The sequence below is a fragment of the Harmonia axyridis genome, chromosome 5, assembly GCF_914767665.1.
Source record: "Harmonia axyridis chromosome 5, icHarAxyr1.1, whole genome shotgun sequence".
NCBI lineage: Eukaryota > Metazoa > Arthropoda > Insecta > Coleoptera > Coccinellidae > Harmonia > Harmonia axyridis.
Window position 1 is genome coordinate 7,908,240 of NC_059505.1, and position 25,455 is coordinate 7,933,694.

General features: G+C 35.0%; 1 protein-coding gene across 1 annotated transcript; it reads right to left on the reverse strand.

Annotated features, from left to right (window-relative positions):
- Positions 1 to 1,562: 1,562 nt before the first annotated feature.
- On the reverse strand, positions 1,563 to 23,628 carry LOC123680437 (L-ascorbate oxidase-like). The gene is made up of 6 exons (XM_045618336.1): positions 23,278 to 23,628; positions 13,719 to 13,818; positions 9,941 to 10,986; positions 7,348 to 7,569; positions 2,587 to 2,805; positions 1,563 to 1,858 (listed from the first exon to the last, which is right to left on the reverse strand). Exons 1-6 carry the CDS (start codon positions 23,405 to 23,407, stop codon positions 1,707 to 1,709), a joined length of 1,869 nt encoding a protein of 622 aa, XP_045474292.1. The 5' UTR covers positions 23,408 to 23,628; the 3' UTR covers positions 1,563 to 1,706.
- Between the last annotated feature and the right edge of the window lie 1,827 nt (positions 23,629 to 25,455).

Below are 25,455 nucleotides of genomic sequence, written 5' to 3' on the forward strand. Positions count from 1 at the left end.
AGTAATATCATGAATCATTAATTTTTTCATATTATTTTTAAGGGAGAATTATCGATTCAATAGATCACAGAGTTTGCCAAAAGTCTCATTCGGCTTCGTCATTTTTCCAATCAATACATTATTTTTGCTATACAATTATTGATTTGAGTAGAAAAATAAAAACAATCCACTACTACTATAAAACATATTACCCAAACAAGAAGAAGACTTCCAGCTGTAGTAAGTAATTGGAGTAATCGTTTCCACGAAATTAATATTATTCAGGAACTCATATCCTACCTCAATGAAAAAAAAAGTTATATATTGCTATCATTCTATTGAAGCCAACTGAACCTTGATTATATTGCTCCCATATACTATAACCCTAAACGCATCCTCGAAATTTGTAGAATATCATCTTGTTTTCCTGTCATAACCTTTAGTAGGCAATATCCAGGCGCTTTATAACCCTCGAGCAATCAACCTGTGCAGAAGATCTGCATATCACAATGTAAGGCTATTGAGCAGCATTTCTAAACAACTCCTATAAGAACGAATATCTCCCAGCGGAATGGTGAAATCCATTTTAAGGTAACATTTGCATGTTATTGTCAAGTGGCATCAAATTTTATGCCAGTCGATATTATTATTGGGAAGTTTTCGTTCGAACCAAGAATTTTTTGTTATCATTCCGATAATCAATAGAATATGATATTCGGAGCTATTTTGAAAGTTTTCCTTCTAATAACAATAAGACTATTATTTAATTATAACAAAGAGGTAGAAGTATAATTTTTCATCAGGTTCGGAGGTATTAACTCCGGTAATTTACATTTTTGTTAAATCAGGACTAATTCACGTTGATAGTGTTTCATATAGGATTGAAATTAGGAGTCGATAAAGAAGTCTTGTAGAAATCCGATCAGTGCAATCTATAGTTGTATACCCATTTTACCAATTACCAAGGAGGTCATCAAGCTAGGGGCCGCCAATTTCTTTAAAATGAAAGTAAATATATGAAATGAAAATTAAAGTGGAAGTAATTTTAGATTTCAAGACATGATAAGATATTTCATTTCAATACCTAGATTTCTTCCCAAGAAAATCAAGAAATGTTGAAATGACTAACGATAAAACATATTTATTTGGCAATAAAAATAAAATATTGTTCAACCACGACCGTTTTCGCTTGACGTTGTCGTAAGTGAATCACTTTTCATCATTAATCACCAACCGCTTCCAAACTGGGACGATTTTGTTGCGATTCAGCAGGATTCGTGTGGTATTCATACATCAAGCTTTTATTGAGACCAAACTTATGCAAATGGTTCCAAACGGTTCAGAATCGACTAAACCAAAATTGTACGTCATTGGCTGTTTCAGTATCAGAACCAAAAACACTTTTTACATTTTCAGCCGCTCAAACTAAACTGAGAAAAGAAAAAGATTGACGGGAACTGTACACCATTCTCATATTTCGAATATCAAGGATATATGGATGTTCTCCTAAACTGGGATGCTTGCAGCCTGCTAGCTGTGGGGTAGTTTTCATTCTGCGCTTCTATAGTTATGCAAATGCTCAATAAAAACCAAGAAGTCAAAAATATAATCACCACATAAATAACAACAAGGAATATTGGGCACACCAACACAAGGTACACAAAATTATTAAAATATTCAGTCTTAAGCTCATTCCGAAGTCTTTCAGGTATTGGTCCACGTTCACATCAAATTAGGAAAAAGTCTGGTCCAACAAAACTCCCACAAGATGGAAAACCAGATGGAGGAGGCACCATGTCCCTATAAGAACCAACTTGGAATACTATGTCCATTCCTCTTGTGTAGCCTTTAGATTGTTCATCTCGCAGCATCCAAAAACCTGAAAATAAAAGCAATAATTAATATCTTTTTCACTTTTAATCTCTAGATAAGTATTTCATTTTGTTTTGGGTTTGTCTACAACCTAAACTCTTTCCTAATAGTTACTCATAATGCAAATGCAGAGGGCATTGATATTCTTCTTTTTGATAGGATTTTCAACAACCATTCTTGGATTTTCCGAGCCCCAAATGAGACAATTCTGCATATTAACGTAGCATCCGAGGTGAAAAAGGGCCTCATCATTGAACTTAAAGGCCATAAGACCCAAGTCTTTTGGCAAAATATGGTGTAATGGAGTTTGTGGAATGCTTAATTCCCAAGATTGACGAGGAGTCGACAAACCTTGATTTTCGTCAACACTATGGGCCACAGCAGCAATATTCTCAGTTGTTCTTGAGCGATGCACACGTTTTCGATTCTCCACATTACTGATTTACTCAAATTTTTCCACCAGTTTCACAAAGCTGTCCCAGAAGGTGCTTCACGACGACCCAAAAGTGATTTAGCTTTGAGAACTGTGACTGCAAAATTTTCAACAATTTCACTGCGTTGTTGAAGCGCGTATCGTTTCATTTTTAGTAATGCCATAGTTTTTACCTGTCAAATGTCAAAAAAGACATCTTCAAACCTGCCCAGATATCTTCAAAATGAAACTTCTTATTGGAAAACCCTCAATTTCGAAGGAGCTCTTATTATTAGTTTGATTTCTTAACCTTGTATAGTTACCTGGATTGTCTGCTAGGAATCTGAGTGCTACAGAGCTGTTTCTTGGAAGTCTAACAGTATCCTTCAAAACTGGAGACAATAAGTTCCTCTTGAATAATTCATCTCTAGCTTCCAAAGCCTTCATTTCCTCTATGTTTATCGGAAAGTCGAAATTTCTGTATCCTACTATATAGAAATGATATCCATGAAGATGAAAAATGAATTCTTGGTCATCTTCGCCTGAAAAATATAGACAATTATGATTACTTATTCCTGTTTTAGGAGAGCATTTATCAGATTTTGATCAACACACTTAGTGTAAAATGTTTTTCACATCCAATATCATCACGCTTTGTCTTAAATACCTAAATGTCCTACAAAATTTTAGTATTTTATCAGAAAATACGACTTTTATGTATAGGGTGTCCTAAATTCGTTGTCTAGTGAGGGGATCTCAGAACCTCTTTGAGCTAGAAAAAAAATGAATTGCACATTTTCGGATCGATTTGTGACAGATTTAATTTGGTGGAAACCGCAACCTCATAAATTCAACTGTTTTCAAGCTTTAAGAGAAAATTGGAAAATGGTGGCTGAAGGACCTCGGTCGATGGCCTATTGAATCTTATCAATAAAGAACTTGTTGTTGTTGGAAAATGGCGTGAAATGATAAGTTCTTATAACTTCTTTATTATTGGTGCTATCAATATGGAACAAAAACATCCAACAGGCACTTCTTTAGTAGAATCCATTGGTGTGAGTATTTATTTTCTTTTGCCATCAGTTTTGAAGTTACACTACAAACTTTAATTTTTTTGAATGTGAACCATAACAATATTCATGTCAAATAAAATTGCTTGAATTTTCCCTTCTCAAAATTATCATAACAAGATATATAAACTTCTTATTAAACTAAAAAAATCATCAAAAGTTTCATTTTCACACGGCAAATTAACCTAGTGCCTATCTTTAATGATTTGTGAACTTCAGATAATTAAAATATTCGGTGGCAACCAAAGAGCCCGGATTCACCATCGTTAGATTTTTCCTGGTATAGAACAGCTAGGGATAGAGAAGAGTGGAAGAAAAGAGGGGAGGCCTATGTCCAGGAGTGGATTCTGAAAGGCTGCTAAAGAAGAAGAAGAAGATTTTTGCTTTGGTCACATTTAAAGAACAACATTTATCGATTTGAAAATGTTGGAAAAATCTAACGGAGTTAAATCCGGAGATCTTAGTAACTACCGAATATTTTAATTATCTGAAGCTCTCAAATTATTATAGATATGCACTGGGTTAATTTGCCGTGTGAAAATGAAACTTTTGATGATTGTTTTTGTTTGATAAGGAATTAATATGATATGATATACAGGGTGGCCATTTGAAAACGAAACAGACGAGATTACAGACGAAATAAAGTTTTTCGATAGAAATGCTCGGACAGGTCGATTTCTGTTTCGAGGGGGACAACTTAAGATGTAGGTTACGGACGCATAGCGCTTCAACCCTTGCTGCTACAACCCCCACCCCCAATTTTTGAATAGGGAAGATAGGGTGAGTGATACCTCAATTTAAAGGTATTTTTATACTGAATTCAGCACAGTAATTGTTTTTTCATTTTATGCATTAGTTCTCGAAATATTCATGCGTTAGTTAGTTAGGAAGGAAGCCACAGTCATGGTTGTTTTGAAGCTCAAAATGTCGATTTTTCACAAAACACTACAAGTGCCATGAAAACACCACTTCATTTTCAAATACTTAGTTAAGAATATTTCGAGAACTAATGCATAAAATGAAAAAACAATTACTGTGCTGAAATCAGTATAAAAATACCTTTCAAATGAGGTATCACTCACCCCATCTTCCCTATTCAAAATTTGGGGGTGAGGGTTGTAGTAGCAAGGGTTGAAGCGCTATGCGTCCGTAACCTACATCTTAAGTTGTCCCCCTCGAAACAGAAATCGACCTGTCCGAGCATTTCTATCGAAAAACTTCATTTCGTCTGTAATCTCGTCTGTTTCGTTTTCAAATGGCCACCCTGTATATTTTGAAAACGGAAAAATTAAATAATGTTATTTGTTACAGAACTTATTATAGTTTCAATTTAAAAAACCAAAGTTTGTATTATAACTTCAAAACTAATGCCAATACAAGATAAATCATTACACCAAGAGCCTCTAGGATTTTTTTGTTTCATTTTGATAGCACCAATAAAAAATGAAAACTCTTCATTTCCTGCCATTTTCCAGTTTTCTTTTATAGCTTGAAAACAGTTGCGGTTTTCACCAAATTGATTATCTCAAAAATCGAGCCCGAAAATGTATCATTCATTTTTCTAACTCTAAGCGGTCCCGAGATCCTCTCACTAGACAACTAATTTTGGTCACCCTATACCTCTATTCGAAAGCTGTCTCGGACATTCTGAAATGTAATTTGAAAAATAATGAAACGTATAAAATCCCTTTAACGTATATGATTCAAATCCCCGCATCTGACTAATTGAAGTCCACAACTCAATTTCGGTTTGCTTTCAAAATTACCCTTCCATCATTGTTGAAAAATATGACATTATTCAGGTTTACATTCAACCCCCTCCAGTAATCCTTTTATCCGAAATAACAAACGAGGCACATTGTGAAGGAGAAATTGCAGGGGCTGAACCTAGATGTGAAACGTTCCGGTTAACGTTCAAGTGCATTCATCCCAATTAACTCCCAGAATTCATCGGGTTACAACCAAGCGCTTTCTGAGGGATGAGCTGAGCTGTACATAAACTGCCTCGAGATTTTGTTCTTTTGAGGAAAGACTGAAAAAAAGCATCTGCCTCTTTTACAGCTTAAAGTTACCGAAAGTTGGAAGTGTGTTTTTGAAGGGATCTACGGAAAATATTCTTTTTTATGGACATGAGGATTTTTGCTTAGTCTCTCCACTCTCCAAAAATAAAACATTAAAATGCATAGACCTAGATACTCCACTTCTGGTAATAACAAAATTATAAAATATAAGGTTAATTTAACAACTTTGTGAACATAACGCCATCGAAATATTTGTCTATTTGTGTCTGCATAATAAAGTTATTCTCTATTAAACATGTCACTTTACGAGCCAAATTTTTTTCATTTGCAGGAGGTTTCAACTTTCTGCCTTGCCGAGAGTGATGTCAACGCTCCAAGAACAGTGATTTTGACGTCGAAGACCAGCGGTGGAAGAGAGAAGATTTTCGAATATGCAGAATTGGAGGCATTACTTGATCAAGACACGTGTAAAACGCAACAATAATTGGCAGGATCATTGGGGGTGACACAACAAACAATTTCAAAACGCCTGAAAGTCATGGGAATGATTCAAAAACAAGGAAATTGGGAGCCGTACGATTTGAAGCCGAGAGATGTTGAACGGCGTTTGTTTGCTTGTGAACAGCAGCTTGCAAGGCAAAGATGGAAGAGATTTCGGCATCGCATTGTGACTGGAGACGAAAAATGGGTTCATTACGATAATCCCAAGCGCAGAAAATCATGGGGTATCCCAGCCATGCTTCCACGTAGACGGCCAAACCGAATATTCAGGGTTCGAAGGTCATACTCAGTATTTGGTGAGACCAGCCCGGCGTAGTGTATTATCAGTTGTTAAAACCGACTGAAACAATCACAGGCGATCGTTATTGAACACAATGCGTTTGAGCCGAGCATTGAAAGACAAACGGCCGCAATACAACGAGGGACATGATTATACAGCATGATAATGCTCGTCGTGGATCGCTTCAAAAGATGACTTGTTTTTTCAACTCGGAATTCATACGCTGCCCGAAAGATGGGAGAAAGTAGTGGCCAGCGATAGACAATTCTGTGGATCATAAATATATAACCAGTTTTTTCTACAATAAAGACTTAAATTTCGGAAAATTCTGCGGAAGCAAATTTGAACGCCTATGTAAGGGTAAAAATGCATCAGTTGAGCACAGAAAAACTCAAAGCAGGGATATTTGACGGCCCACAAAGAAGACAATTATTACAATTTATTAAGGATCCTGCCATCATAAATTCAATGAATCAAGTTGAACGAGAAGGTTGGACATCATTTGTTGCATTTGTAGAAAAATTTCTAGGCTAACGTAAACCTCAAAACTATATTGAAAGATGCTTGATAGTTTCAAATCCTTAGGCGGCAATAAGAGTACTGAAATACACTATTTACACAACCACTTAGACCGTTTTCCAGAAAATTTAGGAGACATGAGTGAGGAACAAGGTGAAAGATTTCACCAAGATATTAAAGTTATGGAGGACCGCTACCAAGGAAAATGGGGCATGCACATGATGGCAGATTGCTGCTGGAGTTTAAAAAAGGACTGTTCAAAAAAACAAAAAAGAATGTCGCAGAAAAGAAGCTTTCGAAGTGTCGAGTGACTATTTGATTTCTTCAATGTTTTTTTCGTTTGTAAGTTCGACATAATATTGTAATTTGTGTAATTAAAATAAAAAATTCGTATCTACTTTCGTTTACTACACTCACAGATTTGAGTTGAAATAATGTAACTTTTATTGAAAAAATTATACCTATATCTTTAAAATTTGAGTTCCTAGGTAAAAATGAATACTTGAATTCAGGACATCAAATTGATATACGGCTGTTTTCCCTATGTTATTATTCAAAGTAATAAAGTTCTTATAAAAGCACCTATTATTTCTCCCTTCGGAATCTTAATATTATCACAGTATGTTATTACAATTTTCCATTCCTTCAAACAAAGTTCTTCCAATATCTACTATATAAAGTGGAAATCATTACCTGAATTCAACAAAATGATCTCCACTTTTGCTCCCAGTGGGATGTGTTCAACATGAACGCATTCACAAGTTTCCATTCTCTCGCAGTTCCTGGGAGTCTTGAGTTCGTTGCAAATAGATGAAAAAGGAACATCTTCGGGTTGTGTGAAGATTGGAGACGGTGGAAATGTGAACGAAATGTTGTTGACCCTGTATTTCCTATTTTTCCACTCGACAAAAGTATCTGTAAAAGTTTCCTGTTAGAAAATATATTTGAAGACCATATCATAATAATAGTTTTTTTTTTAAGCAGTAAATTGTGTCATTTCAAGAAATCCGAAAGTTGAATGTAAAATTCACTCATAATAAACGTAGATTTAAAAAAGAAATTGATCCCTTTTAATTAGAGATTAAAACAATAGTTTCGAAAAAATAACAAACAACTTCGAAATAATTATATTGATCTGATATTGTGACCATAATATCCTTTTAGTTTTAATTGTTATTATTATTATTCTAATAGTGTAAGCTCATTAATGTATAATTAAAATGCTGTTAAGGTCAGATGATGCAACTGATTGAATTCGCTTGTTGGTCAGATGGAGAAATATTCGAAGAGAAAGTTATTACATATGTTACATCATGACTATAACGGACCATTTATTCTCACATTGAGCTGCAGGAAGTAATTATATGCAATGATTTTACATCCTCATTGGAAGTAGAAAAATGCATGGAATTAGAAGGACTTGATCTAGTTTTAATTCAGTCCACAATATTTGTGAAATTATCAAATATTACGTTTGAAAGTATTACCTAAATCAATTGAAAAAAATACTTCCGAAAATATTAACTCTAACTGAATTATCAAGTCTTAGTCCTATTGGGGCATTACCGGTGTTTATTTATAATTGAGTATTTAGTTCAATTCATTCTCAATTTATGATTTCAAATTTGCGGGTTTTGATGTCTGTTTTCGGGTTTTGTTGATTCTTCTGAGTTTGACGCGCGTGTTCCAATTTGAGTTCATGTAATTTTTGCAGTCTTCTGATTGTAAATCTGATATGAAAACTTCCAGGTCTGGGCATGCCATAAAAATATAGAATGAAGTGATATTTTTTCATTTTTCCACACAATTTCATTCACATATGAATTTTTTGCGATAATTTTTTTCATAAAATGAAAACTCTTATAAAAATAATTAATGCATGTTCGATTGGTTCGATTCTTTTCCTTATAATATAAGCCATTTACAGGGTGACCGATTTTAAAAGATCCACTGAAATGACTCCTTGACAATAGCTTGGATAAAAAATGCTTCAGATGAAAGTTTTTTAATCTTCAGAGGGCATCGAATGCAGACATTCAAGGTGACCTGGAAGTTTGATTTCAAGGTCAAGTAGATTTTTGAATGGAGAATATACCTTTTTTTTGTAAAATATTATCCTTTTTGAAAATCTATTTTTTTTCTTTGGTTTCACCTATAAAATGAATTTATCTGAAAATATAAAGTGTTTCATATTCAAGATTTTTTTCTCGTTAATCGATGTTCCTATCAATCGTCAAGATTTGAACAGAGGATTTGAGAGAACATGTTCATTACTAATCATTGGAAAACTTTTAAACATTCAATTAGATGACATCTGCTATTGATTCAACTCATTTGCATCTTTTAATTGAAAAAAATTATTTGTGATTTTTATTTTCCTTTCCATGAAAACTAACATGTTCAAATGTGCTTCGTAGTTTGTGTGAAGAAGATTTTCATCATACTCTTTCTGAGCATGAAAATCTTCCTAACGATTCATTTTATGACAAAAACAAAATGTTTCTAGAGTTTCACGAAGCATGAGATTCTGCAAAGAAGAATGTTTATTCCTTATTAAAAAAATCTACTCGACCTTGAAATTACCTTGAAATCAACCTCCAAGGTCACATTCAAAGTCTGCATTCGAAGTCCTACTGATAACTAAGAAACTTTCGTTTGAAACATTTTCCATCCAGGCTCTACCCAAGGAGTTATTTCAGTTGATTATTATTTATAAAACGCCAAGTCATGGAATAAAACATTTTTTATTGATGAGAATTAACAAATCATCCAAAAATAAATGGTGTCTTCCTCCTATAAACCCTACACTCAATTAAAATTACGTCCTTCTCGTATTATGCTATTTCCTTAAGAAAACAAATTAGGTATAGCTCAAAATTGAAGGATCTTAACCTATCCTTAGAATATCTAGCATATTCAGTTCGAAGTTCGTATACACGTAGAAGAGACAGAATGAATTTTGACTTCAACTTCGACATCAGTGACTACAGACTGTTCATACTTCATTCCAAAATCAGTTTACTTGATAGCCTGCTGTCCATCTACAAGAAGCGCGAAATTTTTCAAATGTACCATCTTAAAAATTCCCTAAACGCAAGCTTCTTAATAAGAACAACCATTCAAAATTCAATCAAAAACTCAAGACTTCCATTTTTCGACTTCATTCCCATCTAATTCAGTCCGTCAAAGTTTCCCACAGGACCAAGACACAAAAACAACCAAAACCTATCTTCACCGACCCCATTAATTACACAAATCCACCTCAACTTGAAATAAAAAAACTCACCGTCTCTCTCGTCCGCCCTGACGTAATCAAAGTTCAAATATATCCTTCTATTAACCTCTCGTAACGCCTCCGGCATCTTATCTAAAGCTGCAACATCGGTCGTGCAAACTTTGCCAATCTCCCTCGAACAATAAGCTGTGTCGAAATTTCTCGGACTCGGTCTGGAACTTCTTGTCCTCTCCTTTAGCCTGGTTGCTTCGGGGGACACTTCATAATTCAGAACGGCGGATCCTTCGATCTTGTGGCCCCGACAGTGTGACACAACCTTTACTAGGTATTTGCCTACGTTTTGATCGGTCTTCAGGACGAAATCCAATCTTTCTCCTTTGTTTAACTTTATAGAACTGGCTTCGTGGGGCTTTATGGACTTGCCATCCAGAGCTATCACTTTCAACAGATGGTCTTGTATGGATAACACCATGGGGCACCCGAAGTTACCGCTGGCGTATGCCAGCCTAAACCTGTACCTCCTTCCCATCTTCACGTTGAAGATGGACATTCCTGTTCCAGCCTCCGACACTGTTTTTCCATTGATCAATATCGATTTAGGAACATCGTTGTTCGCAGAAAACTCAGAAACCAGATCACCACTCCATTCAGACAACATCACTACATGCTCTTTCAAATCTTCGTCATACAGTTTTCTATGAGGCTCTAGCTTGTCCGATTGTCTAACGATCAGAGCACCAGCAAGTCCATCAGCTCTATCTGAATCTGCGAAAGCGTGGTACAAATGAGTACCAGGAGATGAAGCCCTGAATCTGTACTGAAAGTTGGTGTAACTGTTGATTGGGCATTGGGTGATCATTGGGACTCCGTCCATGAACGGGGCTTCGTTTTGGGGTTGTCCCCTCCAGTGCATCTCCAAGCTGTGTCCGGGTATCTTGTTGATGACGTCGATAACCATTATGTCATTGTGACAGACGTGTATTGGAGGACCTGGTATTTGACGGTTTGCTGTTATTATGCCTCTAGCTTGGCCGTCTGCGGTGGCGCAGAATTGGTTGTTGCAATCGGTGGTGTTCTTTGGACAGTCCTTGCAAACGCTGGAAAAAGAATTGAAATTAATTTTACAGTCTCCAGACAAAAATGTAACAATAGTTATGTGATATTTATTCAATCCTATATTCAATATTTTTAATTCAAACCTCCAAGGCATCTATGAGGCTATTTAGAAGCAAAGAGCTTGTTTTACATTCGATATGTATAAAATCTCTACTTCAGACGGAGCATTTTCAATTGCAGAAACAAATTATAATGGAAGAGTAAATAAGATTTTAAATTAAATATGATGGTTACAACACATACACACTCGAATCCTGAGAATATATACAAATCGTCAAAAGTCTTGGCCCCTCTAGGTTTCTCAAGAAATGAACAATCTATGTTCTGGAGATGAGATGAATATTTTCTTTTTTTTCAACTGAAATATATTTAATAGAAAATCTTCGTTTGTTACTCATTGCTATATGCAGGATGAGACAAAATAGAAAAAATCCTAATTTATTGATTATATAGTTTTGAACAACTATAGTTATTCCACAACTGGATTCAAATTCAATAGTCCGTATTGCCACCTCTTCTCTCAATCAACTGCCCAATACGCCTAGGCTTCCCATGAATCAAGTAATTAATGAAATTTTCAGGCATATCGTTCTATTCTACCTGAAGTGATAAACTCAATTCCTGAAAAGTTAAAGGTGTAAACCCTTCGTATGCGGTGTGGTGGGGCGTTATCATCCAGATATATGAAATTATCGCCAAAATTCGTTTCGCAGAGAAACAATGATTGGTTTAATAATATTTTTTACGTAGATGGCACCAGTCATTGTTCATTTAACGATAATAAGAGGGGTATAGTGACCGAACATCATACTCCCTAGCACATTATTGATCCACCTTGAAATGTCATAACCTCCCCGAAATAGAGTAGCTCTAGGCTGTCTGGACCTCTCCAAACCCTTTCCCGTCGACTAACACTTTGTAAACCGAATCGTGGCTCGTCCGAAAAAGGTACGTTGAGCCATTGTGGTAAAAGCTGGGTGGTGTTCTGCCCATTACCGTCGGGTAGCTGTCCAGGTGGTAGCCGAGGTAGGTAAAGGGTGTTTTATTTAGAGCTATCGAACTTCAAATTGCAATAAAACAATGATGGATTATTCGATTGACATGAATTTTATTTATCTGCAAGATTATTTTGTGGCATTACATTTCAAATATGATTTCTGGCATATGACCGCCACGGCTGGCTCGGATGTAGTCCAATCTGGACTTCCAATTTTCGATGACTTTTTCCAACATTTGTGGCCGTATATCGGCAATAACACGGCGAATGTTGTCTTCCAAATGGTCAAGGGTTTGTGGCTTATCCGCATAGATCAATGACTTTACATAGCACCACAGAAAGTAGTCTAGCGGTGTTAAATCACAAGATCTCGGAGGCCAATTCACAGGTCCAAAACGTGAAAGTAGGCGATCACCAAACGTGTCTTTCTATAAATCGATTGTGGCATGAGCTGTGTGACATGTTGCGCCGTCTTGTTGGAACCACAGCTCCTGGACATCATGGTTGTTCAATTCAGGAATGAAAAAGATAGTAATCATGGCTCTATACCGATCACCATTGACTATAACGTTCTGGCCATCATCGTTTTTGAAGAAGTACGGACCAATGATTCCACCAGCCCATTAAGCGCACCAAACACTCAGTTTTTCTGGATGTAACGGTGTTTTGACATACACTTGAGGATTGGCTTCACTCCAAATGCGGCAGTTTTGTTCGTTGACGTAGCCATTCAACCAGAAGTGAGCTTCATCGCTAAACAAAATAAAATGGACGTAGTGCGCGATACGTATTCCGCACAGATCCATTATTTTCGAAATAAAATTGCACTATTTGCAAGCGTTGTTCAGGCGTGAGTCTATTCAAGATGAATTGCCAAACCAAACTGAGAATAAATCACTCGACAGCTGTTAAATCGGTCGCCATCTTGAACAGTAATGCCAACTTAAAGTTATATACCTCGAAAAAAAACACCCTACAGGTACTTCCTGAGGCGGCAATGTCCTGTAAAGAATCCAGTGAGGATATGTAGCATTTGCAAGCCAAGACCCAGATACTTGTCAGATCTCGCCGTATCAAAGTTTCGAAGAAACTTTTTGAAATGAACCAGCCCAGGAAAATTCCGCCAGAGTGTTCCTCTTTCGGTTCTTCCTTCGTAAACTCTTGCAGGTACATTTTACTTAACAACAAAAAGGTTCTGGGCCAATGCAAAGAGTTTTTCTCCTTTTCTGGCATGTGTTTTGGCCTATTTTCGAGTGACCGAAAACCTAGACTAAACAGACCTTGTTATTCTTATTTCATGTGCCCTTTTTTTTCATCTTTCAATAGCGATCAATTGTAGGAATAGAGCTGAAGCAACAGACTTTGGTATTCTTATTTCATGTGCCCTTTTTTTCATCTTTCAATAGTGATCAATTGTAGGAATAGAGTTGAAGCAATACCCTATGTTTATAACACAGGAACAATTAATACGCTATCTTGAAAATTTTGATTAAGAATCACTGAAAATACTCAAAAGTTATGATCGAGTATTTCAATAATAAACACACTGATCTGGCATGCTTTGTTAATATGAGTCAAATGATAATAGTAAATGGCAATTATTAGTCACAAGATATCTAAAATGCTAAAAATTGAAAATAATCAAATATGTTTTATTTCCTATTATGAATTACTTCATTCATGATAATAAAGTTATTAATGTGATTTTCCACCTACCCACTCATTGTTTGATACATTTCGATTGTCAATTGTATTCGGCAAATCATTGGCCAGTCCAGTGCATGACAAGGTCGATCACAGCTCTTGAATGTATGATCTGGAAAATTAATACATCTAAAAGATTTTTCAGAATATCCATTGTTGTGATGCTAGCCCGATTCTGCTGATTTGGACCAATCAAATGGACAATGGACTATGTAACTCTTAGCTACGGCGGAAATATTATGCCGGGAATCATAACATTTGTATTTAAAAAATAAATACCATCAAATTATTCACCAGATTATAATAATAGACAATCTATTCCAAAAATATTTCTGTCTAGTATCATTTAAAGTTCTCAATCTTTTGAAAAAACACTCATTACATATACAGGGTGTCTCTGAATAACACCGAAAAGATGTAAAGGGTGATTTTGTGATCAGAATTAAGGTGGGTATATGGTATAACATTTCTTGAAAAATCTTCCCCCGAAGATTAACTGAAAAAAATTGTTTTTCCTTTTTATTTTCCCTGTATATTGAACTGAAGACACAAAACTTGGTGAATATTATTTTTCTAATATAATACACATTTCGGAATTTTTTCAACCCAAAGGTATACTTAGAAGGAGTTGAAATAGTCAACCCCTTGGTTGGCTGTTCAATAATATACTATTAAACATTAGCTTGCAATACATTTATGTTTTTTTCGTGAAGGGTTGAGAAAAAACTTGCAGACATAAAAAAGTAAATAAATGAATTGGGCATTTCAGCCATGTTTTTTTTAACTTTTTATTCAAATATCTTAGTTAAATAGTGGAAGAGTACAAGTACTGAATACATTTGAAATGTGTAGGATACGAATTATATTCTTGAGATAAATTCCACATTGCCTCTTTCAATATTTTTGCTATTATTTCATTATCGATGAATATTTTTAAGCGAAATTTTAGGGTCAGATAGTAATCGATATGATCTTTAAAATTAGTAATCGTAACACCGCTCATATCTATTAGAAATCAAGGGGTTGTGCTCACCCCCGTTAGGGGGTTGAAGTAACGGTGAATAAAAAAGCGAAAAAATTGTTCCTCCTTGAATCAGAAATCGAGGTGTTAAGTTTTCGATGGACCACCTTGTATATATTTTCCGAAAATAACCAAAATTCGCCGAACTCTATGTTTAAATAGTTGTCTCTCCTAACATTTTCCATATAAAAACAATGATAATTACTTTGACATTCACGAACACCCAATTCAAATTGTCAATTAACAATCTATACGTCTGTAAAGAAAGTACTCACTTTCTATACATATAGAGAAAAATATCAGTCGAACAAAGTCGGTTTGTTTGTAATTATGCACTCAAGTTCGTAGACCTCCATGTATCGAGAAAAAAAGAAGACGTTCGATAAAAATTCACCCAGTAAACGTTAAATCATCGGTAATAGAAACTTTCACTTCTATCAATGTTATGTAATATTGTACCGAGACTTGCAACACTGCTTTCTTTGTAAGAGAAATTACCTGAGATTTAACCAGATGGCTCGTTTCATTCCGAATGTTTATTTAACTTATCGATAATTACCTTTCAATGCCCAGAGTTAAGATGAGTATTGAAAACTGAGAGGCAAAACCATTTAGATTTCTTCCGTAAATGCAACCTGATTAGGAAAAAGACTTCTGAATTACTTCTTTAGGATATAGGAATTTATTAGTTCGAATCAAATCCTATTTTATGGTTTGAATTTTCAGTTGATTTGATCAATTTTGGTTTATATTTTCCATCAATGAACTACTGAAATTTTCAGATGCGGTAATATCTAGGTGCGTAGAATAAAAATGGAATTCATCATGTTCTGAATGTTCTGAATCATCCTCTGATCAGAAATAAAACCATATAGGATATTTATTCCTTGAGCGATTTGATGAGATGGTATAATCTTCGGAAGAACATCCCAAAATTTTAAGTCTCTTATCGATTTCATCCCATCCTGTTTCAAGAAAATTTTCAATAGGTATTGATTTTTCTCTCCAACAGAAAGATAATTCAAAATGTCCTAATAGAAAGTGTTATTCGCTGCAAAAAATTTCAGAAAAAATTTTTAACAACTCTGTTTATATGGCAGAAAAACTTCGTCGTACAGAAAGTTCTCACAAAAAGGTCAAATATAAAAATTAAATAATTTCTGCGGGCCTGTTTTCGTTCCCCGAACTCGTTTCTCCTGTAGTTTTCGAATTTCGAGCCAGGTATGGTCTCACACGATTCAGTTGGTTTCATTGATGGCCAATCTATCGCGACTGGGAGTAAATGAAGTGATCCCAAATTTTGTTTTCCTTTTTATTTCAAAACTACCAATCCAATCAAGATGGAAGGGTTTTTTTGGACGAATAGACAAAATTGTGATTCCAAAAAAATATTTTCGGGCGTGTTGCGTACAATATTTTTTCGGCAACCGTGTAAAATAACACTATCGCTGCTGCTTTCCATATTTTATTGCGATTGCGATCAGAAAACATGGAAATTTTTGACAACTAATTTCATATGAACTGTCAGCCGTTATCTCGGTTGCTATGGTAATGACCAACTGCATTTATTGAAAATATAAAGATTTTCATATTCACAATAACACGAACGACGTGATTCTTTTCCGGCCTAGTCCGGGAAATGCTACTTTCTCAGAGAAAAAGCATCCGGAAAGTGAGCACTTCCCGGGCGGTTGCCGAAAAACAATATTTACGTAATCACAAAACCGACGAAATTTAGGGTCTGAATATAAAAGATCAGAGTAGATTGAAACTAAGCAAACAAAATTCAAATGGACTAATGAAATAGAACATTTCATGACAAATTTTAAGAGAATCCAGATTCTAGAGAATCTAACGTCAAAGACCCTCATCTATAAATGAGTTCTCAAAAGCTCATGATACCAAGTTAGCGATTTTAATGATTTTTGGTATGTATGAAAAATATCAATAAAGATTTAGCTTGATGTTGATTGATTGCATTGGTTCTTTGTATTCCGAGGACCGAATTGCCTAGTATTATACAGAATGAGTTTTTGACTTGTACATCTATCTCAACCGAAGATTCCTGTGGTCAGAAGAAACACTTTTATCTTCGCTATTTTTTCCGATTCAATTTTTTTTCATACTTAGAATAGCGGATATTCTAAAGTTGGCCGGATTTCGATGAAATCACATCACATCAATAAAAATGTAGGCTTGGTTAATCGATCGTATAGAGGTATGATTCGATTACCTGGCCTTTCGTCTTTTTCTTCGTGACTTTGTTGGATTTGTAATAATTAAACTCTTTTCAATTATTTACATCTATTTACAAAGCCACACTTATACAGTTCAAACTCAGTAATGAGAAGATCCTAATTACGTCTTAATTACAAGTTTCTCACTACGGTACTGAATTTCGTCTTTAACTCGTTTGTTGATTACTCGAAACGTCTTCGTTTATCACGTCTTCGTCGTACTTCAAGTTTTCGGTCGTCTCGTCTCTAACTCGTCTTAATTTAGTCCGCGAACCGTCTTTTCGTCTTACGTCTTAAGTTGACCGACCGAACTTGACTCGTCTTCCGCTTAAGTTGAACTGTGCTTTCTGCCGATTGGAACTTACCCTGTCTCGAATATCGACCTCCCTTCTGTCGGCTTGACCACACCCTTAGGGAAAGTACCATCCCCTAGTCCAATAAGAATTTTGCCGTACCGCCCACAAAGATCGTCGCGGATTCCTGGAAATCGAATATTCTCGAAGGACTAGTACCTGATACACAGATGTAACACATCTGGTACAACCGTCTTGTTCTCGAACTTTCCCAACCCCAGTAAATCTCTCAAGTTTTACAACCGACATGACACATCTTCGACACCCCGAAGAATTACACATCCTTTTTACATTATATGGACAATAACAATTCGTTCCTTGTAAATTCATTGCAACTGTCATGGCCTCGACACTAATATGTCTCCAAGCATCCGGTTGACCATCTCAACTATTTACAGGGAACGATAACTGGATCCTACAAAAATATATATTCCGAAAATCATTTTCATCGATTCCATTCCATTTGCAAGATATAACTGAAAATTACATTTTATTATGGATTTTCAACAGCCTATATCTTTTCAACCTAGCTGAATCGGAAAGAATGGTGAAGGAAAAAGTGTTTCCTTTGAACTCGGGAATCTTCGACTGAAATATATGTACAAGCCACAGATTTACCCTGTATAAATCATACTAAAAAGGAAAAGTTATTGAATAAATACAACAAACTGAGGGTTTCTCAATACTTTGATCAACCGATGAATTTGTCGATTTCAGTTTGAACACTATAGGTTCAAACCTGAACTAACAATGGATCATACCTTTTGGCAATCAACACATGTATTGTGAGACCAACATTTAAATATTCATATTCCAAGGGATTTCTACCAACGTTAACAAACAATGCGGATATGGAAATATAAGCTTTGATGGAAATGTTGCATCAACTGCGTCATCCCACAGCTGCAAGATCGTGAAGTTGGTATGGTAATTGTCGACACAATTATGCTGTATCCCATCCGGTTCACTCAGTCGAAAATATTGGTCGAATTGATTTCGTACAGATAATCTGGATCAATAACAATGATAAATACTCGTAAAATTGACCTCAAGACTATGAAATGAAATTGAGAAGAAAGCTTTCTCTGCTTTTGTCAAACCTTTGCTAAGGACATTCGAAATATTCATTGCGGTATGGGAAGGCTTTCGCTGAAAAATATATGTAGCTGAAGAGATTCCTCAGAATGAAATTCAAGGTTTGTTACTTGTTATTCAATCATGCAGAACATCTAAAGTAAATTATACGAATAATTGAGGAATTCACAATTTCAAATAGTGAATAAGTGAAAACGGTATTCAAATAATCTGAATAGTCTAAATTTCACACTTTTATATTCGTTATTATTCGTTCTATTCAAAAATCTAACTTGAAACCTCAAACGTTCAATTGTGGAAATCAATATAATTATCAAAAAAAAAGGCTAATGACCATAGCAGTCGATGCCTTTAAGTGAAAAAAAAAATTATCAAAAAATTTCAAGTATAAGTACCAATAGCCATAGATAGCAATAACTATAAATATTAATAAGAAACTGCAACACCCAGAAGGAGCTGTTTTAAGTTCAATTTTTTTGGTAAAACATAGATAGTAGGTATAGCAAGCAGTTAAATGATTGAAATTTGAAGAAAAAAGGGTCATCAATTTTTTTTGATAAATTTGTTTAGGATAGGTTTGTCCACCGCGATTATCTATACATTCCCCAACACGTCTTTGCATTAATACAATAAGATGGTCTATTTCTTCTTGAGGGATACTATCCATGTCATGTCATGTCTCAGAGCCGCCAACGTCAGTGGGAGCTGGGGTAAATTTCCAAGCCTTCTACCCCTGTGTCCCAAACATGCTCTATGGACGAAAGATTGGAGGATCTGGGAGGCCATTGCAAAAGATTCACATGGGTCACATCGAAAAAGTTTTAACTAACTTTGGCAACATGAGGTTGTGCATTATCTTGCTGAAATATTAGATTATCGAGCCGGTTGAGGTAAGGGCTCCACTATTTCTTGAAGGTAACGCAGCGCTATCATGTTACCTCGAATAAGGACTAAAGGTGACTTATTTGCTTGTGCAATAGCACCCCACACCATAACGCCTACTGGCCGGTGCTCATGACGCTCAACATCAAACTGAGGTTCACGTCTTTCTCCCCGACGTCGTCTAATCCGTCTTCGGCCATCATGTGCACCCAAGGAGAATCGAGACTCATCAGAAAAGACGGCCTGATGCCATTCCACATTCCAATGTTGACGTTCTTTGCACCACTGTAATCGTTGCCGGCGATGCTCAACCGTAAGAGGTAACACAAGATGGAGTCGATAATGCTGCAGTCCAAAAGACCTTATGCGGCGGTTAACCGTTCGGACAGTTACAGGATGGCCTTGTTCTCCTAACCACTCATCAGTCAAAGATCGAGTTGTCGCAAATCGGTCTCTAATGGCCATAAGTCTGAGACGTCGATCTTGAACTTCATTTGTGCCCCTTCGACGTCCGGTGCCTACTCTTCTTCGATTTTGGGCATTATCAAACCAAGCTTGGCAACATCTCATAACAGTAGTTGGATTTATTTTCGTACGGTTAGCGATTTCTCGAAATGACAACCCCGCCTCCCGTAGACTAATAATTCGACCTCTTTTAAATTCACTTAGATGGCGATAAATTCCGCGTACACGTGCTCTAGGCATTTCAACAACAACTAAACATCTACTTTTGATCCCCTCGAACAGCTGGTGTGTTGTGAAATTTAAAAAATTTGCAAAAAACGACTACAATATTCAAGTAACAAAAATTGTTTACATGAAAAAACTTTCAGGATTTGTTCTCCCAATTCAATAATTCACTTCTTGCTATACTAGATACTTATGTTTTAGCAAAAAAAATTCATTTAAACAGCACCTGGGTGTTGCAATTTCTTTGTCAGTTAGTATATTTCACTAATTTTATGGCAAATCCGTTCATTCTGCCATACCTGGTATAATCCATGCGGGAAGTTTCACACAGATTTTATGCTTATATTTCATTATTATATGTTGGTACTCCGGACTCTGCTGTTACGTATCTATCTATTATTATCTATCAAATTTGTGATACAGAAAACAGTTCTCACAACCAACTTTTGTCAATGCAAAATCAGTAAATGATATTTATGGAAATATTCCATAATTTTAGTAGAAATTCAGTGAATTAGTATTCAATACTCGTACAGAAAAAGCTCATTCCAACAATCGTTCATTAAAAAAATCGCCACTTCGTGGCTTATTTTTGAATTTTAAAAACGTGGAACAATATCAACGCCTACTATTTTTCTAAAATTATTATCATTTGTGAACATGTTCACAGTGTGTTTACTATATCCTAATTAATAACCTATATCAACCGAGCAAATTATTTAAGTGTTATTTCCTATTTTGATATGTTTAACCCTCAAAAATCCATAACTCTGAAACTATTATGATTGAATATCAAATATCAGGCAAATGTAAAATTGAAAATGGCTAATGAATGGATATTTTTCTATTTGATGTAAACTGTATTATATGATTTAAGTATTCAAAAAGTGAGAGCTAGGATGATCCATGCTGTACAACAAACGATTTTCTTGGCCAAATTATAAGAAGATAGTTTCTAATAGTTCCAAAAAAATGCTCTGGATGACCAACGCTCAGATTTTCAATTCAAATTCTTGAATTATGCCTACACATTTCCAAAAATCAATAAATCCATTTACAGCTATGACATTATTCTCTTCAATTCCCGGAAGATATTATCATTTAATTGATCGGAAATCCTATTCTAACGATCACTGTCAGACCTTGAAATAGCAAACTTTTAATCCAGAGATTCTCAATAAGATCGAAGGTCTTCGTTAATAACAAACCACACATGATCTCGTTCTTTATATAAGGTCAAGAGAACGTTTGGACAATTGTTAAAGGTTTCATGCAAGGTGAGCATAATGGTTGTATCTGGCTGTAGGAAGAAAACTATATAATTTAAGACGAAAAATTAAGAGGATGACAAAATTGTGACAAGAGCAATGATGAATAAAACGCTTATATTCAACGTAGTGGTATTTTTTCGTTGTTGGAATTAACCAGATGGTCTTGTATTTGTGAACATCCTTCCTTTAGCAATTTCATCACATTCTCCTAATCCTTCAATAATAAATTCAATAAACCTCCATTCAATTGTCCATTAGTGATGAGAACTCTCTGTGTAATTCGATCAATCAAACAGGGTATTAATAAAGAAGAGGTTTTTTCTTAGTGGGAATAAGAACAAATTCCCACTAAGAAAAAACCCTTTCTTTGGTTCAACCGTGAAGGACACAATAACTAATTTACTTCAGGGTATTAATATTTGGGTATATGTATTATTATGTTTCTGTCAAAGAAAACAAAAGCATATTTACAAACAAACACCTATTTCATTATATCTTGACATGAGTGCGAAAAATGATAAATTGCTCTCATTCATTTTTTTTTATTTTAATTCTGGTATTGTTTTCCATATATCCTTCAGTAGTCATAGAAACTGTATGAGCAGCTTTTTTGTGTGTTCATGTGAACTTAAAATCTTCCCTCTATAATTAATGTTTGTGTTATGTCCTGAAGAAGCTAGATACATATCTTTAATAGAGCAGTATCAAAAAAAAAACTGAAAGCCTTGTAATTTATTCAAATATATCACAAAAGCATTGATCAATGAAAAACGAAATATTCATCATTCATGTAAATAGTTCCTTTCCGAAATAAGACTCAAATAAAATATTAATAATACAAATATATCAATAATATGGTATACTACCCAAACAAGAAAAGTACCTATTAAAGCAGAGTGAGCAAAAAAATATTCGGGAGAAGCACCGAGTTGGCTTTTGCACACTTGATCATTCATGCGCTATTGTAGCGATAGAGAATACTAAGCTGATGATAGGTGCATAAATTGTTCTCATTATGTCATTGTTATCGGTTAATTCATCTAGATGAGAGGTCCTAATGATAGGATCATCTTAAAATATGTCATGGTTTTTTATATACAGGGTGTTCACCATTGACGCGATGCTCTATTACGGTTGAGCGCAGAATTTTTGATTTTTTCGACAAAGGCTCCTTTAAAAGTAAATTCTAAAATGGTTTGTTCGGTGTACCATAAAAGTGTAAATGACAAATCACATGTTTTTTGCTCATGGAACAACTTTTTCTTTATTTAACTTTCAGATTGCTCGGAGTAAATGAACCCAAGTTTGTTGAAAATTTCATATGCTTAAAACTTACCATTTTTGATATTTTTTTTTCGTTTTTCTATGAATTGAGAGGTCTTTAGAAAAACCTGATAACTTCGAAATGATTAATTTATTTGAATTCGAATTTGAAATTGAATACCAAAAGAACGGAGGTATTAAGTACTGACTTTTCAATAATTATTGAGAACTCTTTACTTGTTGTTCGAAATGATTCTTTGATGACTTAGTCAAACGTTTATATTGGGATTCCAAATGGCACACCCTATATTTTATTTTCTCATCGGGAAGATAATTTTTCGAAAACAATAAAGTTTGCTACATAATACAAAAACTAACTACAGCGTATGCCATTTGGAGTATGATCGATATTAACGTTTGAATGAAACATCAAAGAATTGCCTCATTTTTAACACCCAGTAAGGTTCTCAATGATTATTATAAGTCTTACCATTCTTGTAGGAAACGTTGTCGAAACCTCACATCAATACATTTAATCTTTTCGGAGTCATTAGGTTCCATAAGAAAAAACAAATGTTTGGTCATTCACACTTTTTGTTAAATCCTGTGTATTTCGAAACAATTTAAAAATGTAGAACTCTAATGGAGCCTAACGATACTTTGTCGAAAGAAAATTCTAAAACTTCAGGGCTTAAGCGTCGCCTTAGTACCTATTTAAATAATAAATGATAATTTTTTTCTTTGGTTTATTGTTCTCACCTGGCATTGGAGTGAAATACAGAATGGTCACTACAGCTGCAACCATCCCTAAGACTATCAAAAGCCTAGGCATTATGGCACTTGAAGAAGACATCTCGAACTTGACGACACTCTTACCAGATCCAGACATAACAAAATTAATTATAATTACAAATAAGACTAGCACATTTTCTATCTTGTAATTTTTCTACACGTGTTTGAATAAAAATAAGTTGCGGTATTGAATAAATTGTTTGAAATTTTCGCGTGTAGCGTGTGACATTGACTAGAGTATGGTATATGGAGTTTGAACAAGCGCGAAGGAACAGTACGTGCTTTCTCTGACAACGCGTGAGATAATGAACACGATGTATATTGAGATACATCTATTAAGTAGTGAAAGTGTACACAACCGTAAAAACCTCTATTGAATTACGCGAATTATTTTTATTCTCTCGGTATGCGTAGGTTCACCTTGCTCGTTTGTACGTTGCACTTAATTGCGAATTGAAGTTTTTTGTGATATTTCTGGAGGAGTTGACTGAAATATCCTATACAATAAAAAAATTAGGAAAGCACTGACGTGTCCTTGAAGTTCGCACCCACTTTTTCGAAAATGAAAACTGTTTGTAACACAAAAATTTTCGTTTGTACCTCGAGGATACCGGTAGAAAAATATGGCATTCATTTTTCTCGAATAAAAAAATTCAGTTTGAAAGTCCATCCTTGGTAACTATATGTAACACAGAAATTCTTGTTTGTAACCTAACCTATAATAAAAAATTATCATTCCTAAATACGAAATTAGCACCCACTTTTTCGAAAATGAAGAATTTTTTTTTTGTATTCGGTAGTAACTCGTTAGTAACTTTTTGTAACACAAAAAATTTCGTTTGTACCTCGGGGATACTGGTATAAAAATATCGCATTCCGCTGGGATGCTAATTTTTCGATTTTTTTATCCTTTAACCTTTATCAGACCACTTCCTTCATGAAAATGATAAACAATACTGGTTGTAGATCACTACCCTGAGGTACGCCAATCTTGTTTACCCTCATGTTCGATTTTTATGTTTTTCTATTATGTTACATCGATTAACACTCGAATAACCTAAATTATCCTTGATTACTAACAAGGATAATGCATTTAGGTGATTCAATATCGAATATTTACGACAATGGACTAGTTTTCATTTTTTTGTTAAGGATTAATTCTAAAAATTTAAGTAAAATGAAACAAAAATGTGGAAGAATCATTGAAATATCTCTAGAAATGAAAAAGTTATGGGACTTTTTGAAGTTGCGCTTGGAAGAATAATTTCATAGTACGTGTAAGTGGCGTGACGTCACACACTAGACGACTGGTATTCGCAGAGTGTTTACGAATTCATTGGTGTACAATCACTTATGCCGTTCGTGTCGTGTTTTGTTCGTTACACGATGGCTGAAATAACTTACTATATACATACATATAAATTACTTTTTTCGGCAACCGTCCGGGAAGTGCTTACTTCCCGGACGCTTTTTCTCTGAGAAAGTAGCATTTCCCGGCCTAGTCCGGAAAGTACGTACTTCCCGGACTAGGCCGGAAAAGAATCACGTCATTTGTGTCGTTGTGAATATGAAAATCTTGGTAGGTATATTTTTAATAAATGCAGTTGATCATTACCATAGCAACCGAGAAAACGGCTGACAATGCATATGAAATTAGTTGTCAACAATTTGCATGTTTTTTGAATTAAGAAATAAAATGTATATAAATGAAATGTGTCGTCTCATTGATTTGTTATTCCACACGGTTGCCGAAAAAATATTGTACGCAACACGCCCGAAAATGATTTTTTTGGACTCACAGACTTCCAGGACTCGCTTACGCTCTTCCTGGAATTTTGTCTATTCGTCCAAAAAAACCATAATTTCCGGACTTGTTACGTAAATTACTATTTTCTCTTTTTACTTTTTACTCCTTCATAAATATGTTCTGCCATTGATAAACTTCAACAACCAGTACTCAACTACAAACTGTTTATAAAACGTTTTTTAAATAAATCATCGTTATAAGTTGAACCATGATGAAGCAAACTCAAAAGTAGATACTTGCTTGAAAAGTTTAACTCCTTTTATTTCAGCACTGACATAAGATGTATTTGAAGAAAAATACTCCATCACTGCGAATATATCTATTTTAGGCAAATTGTC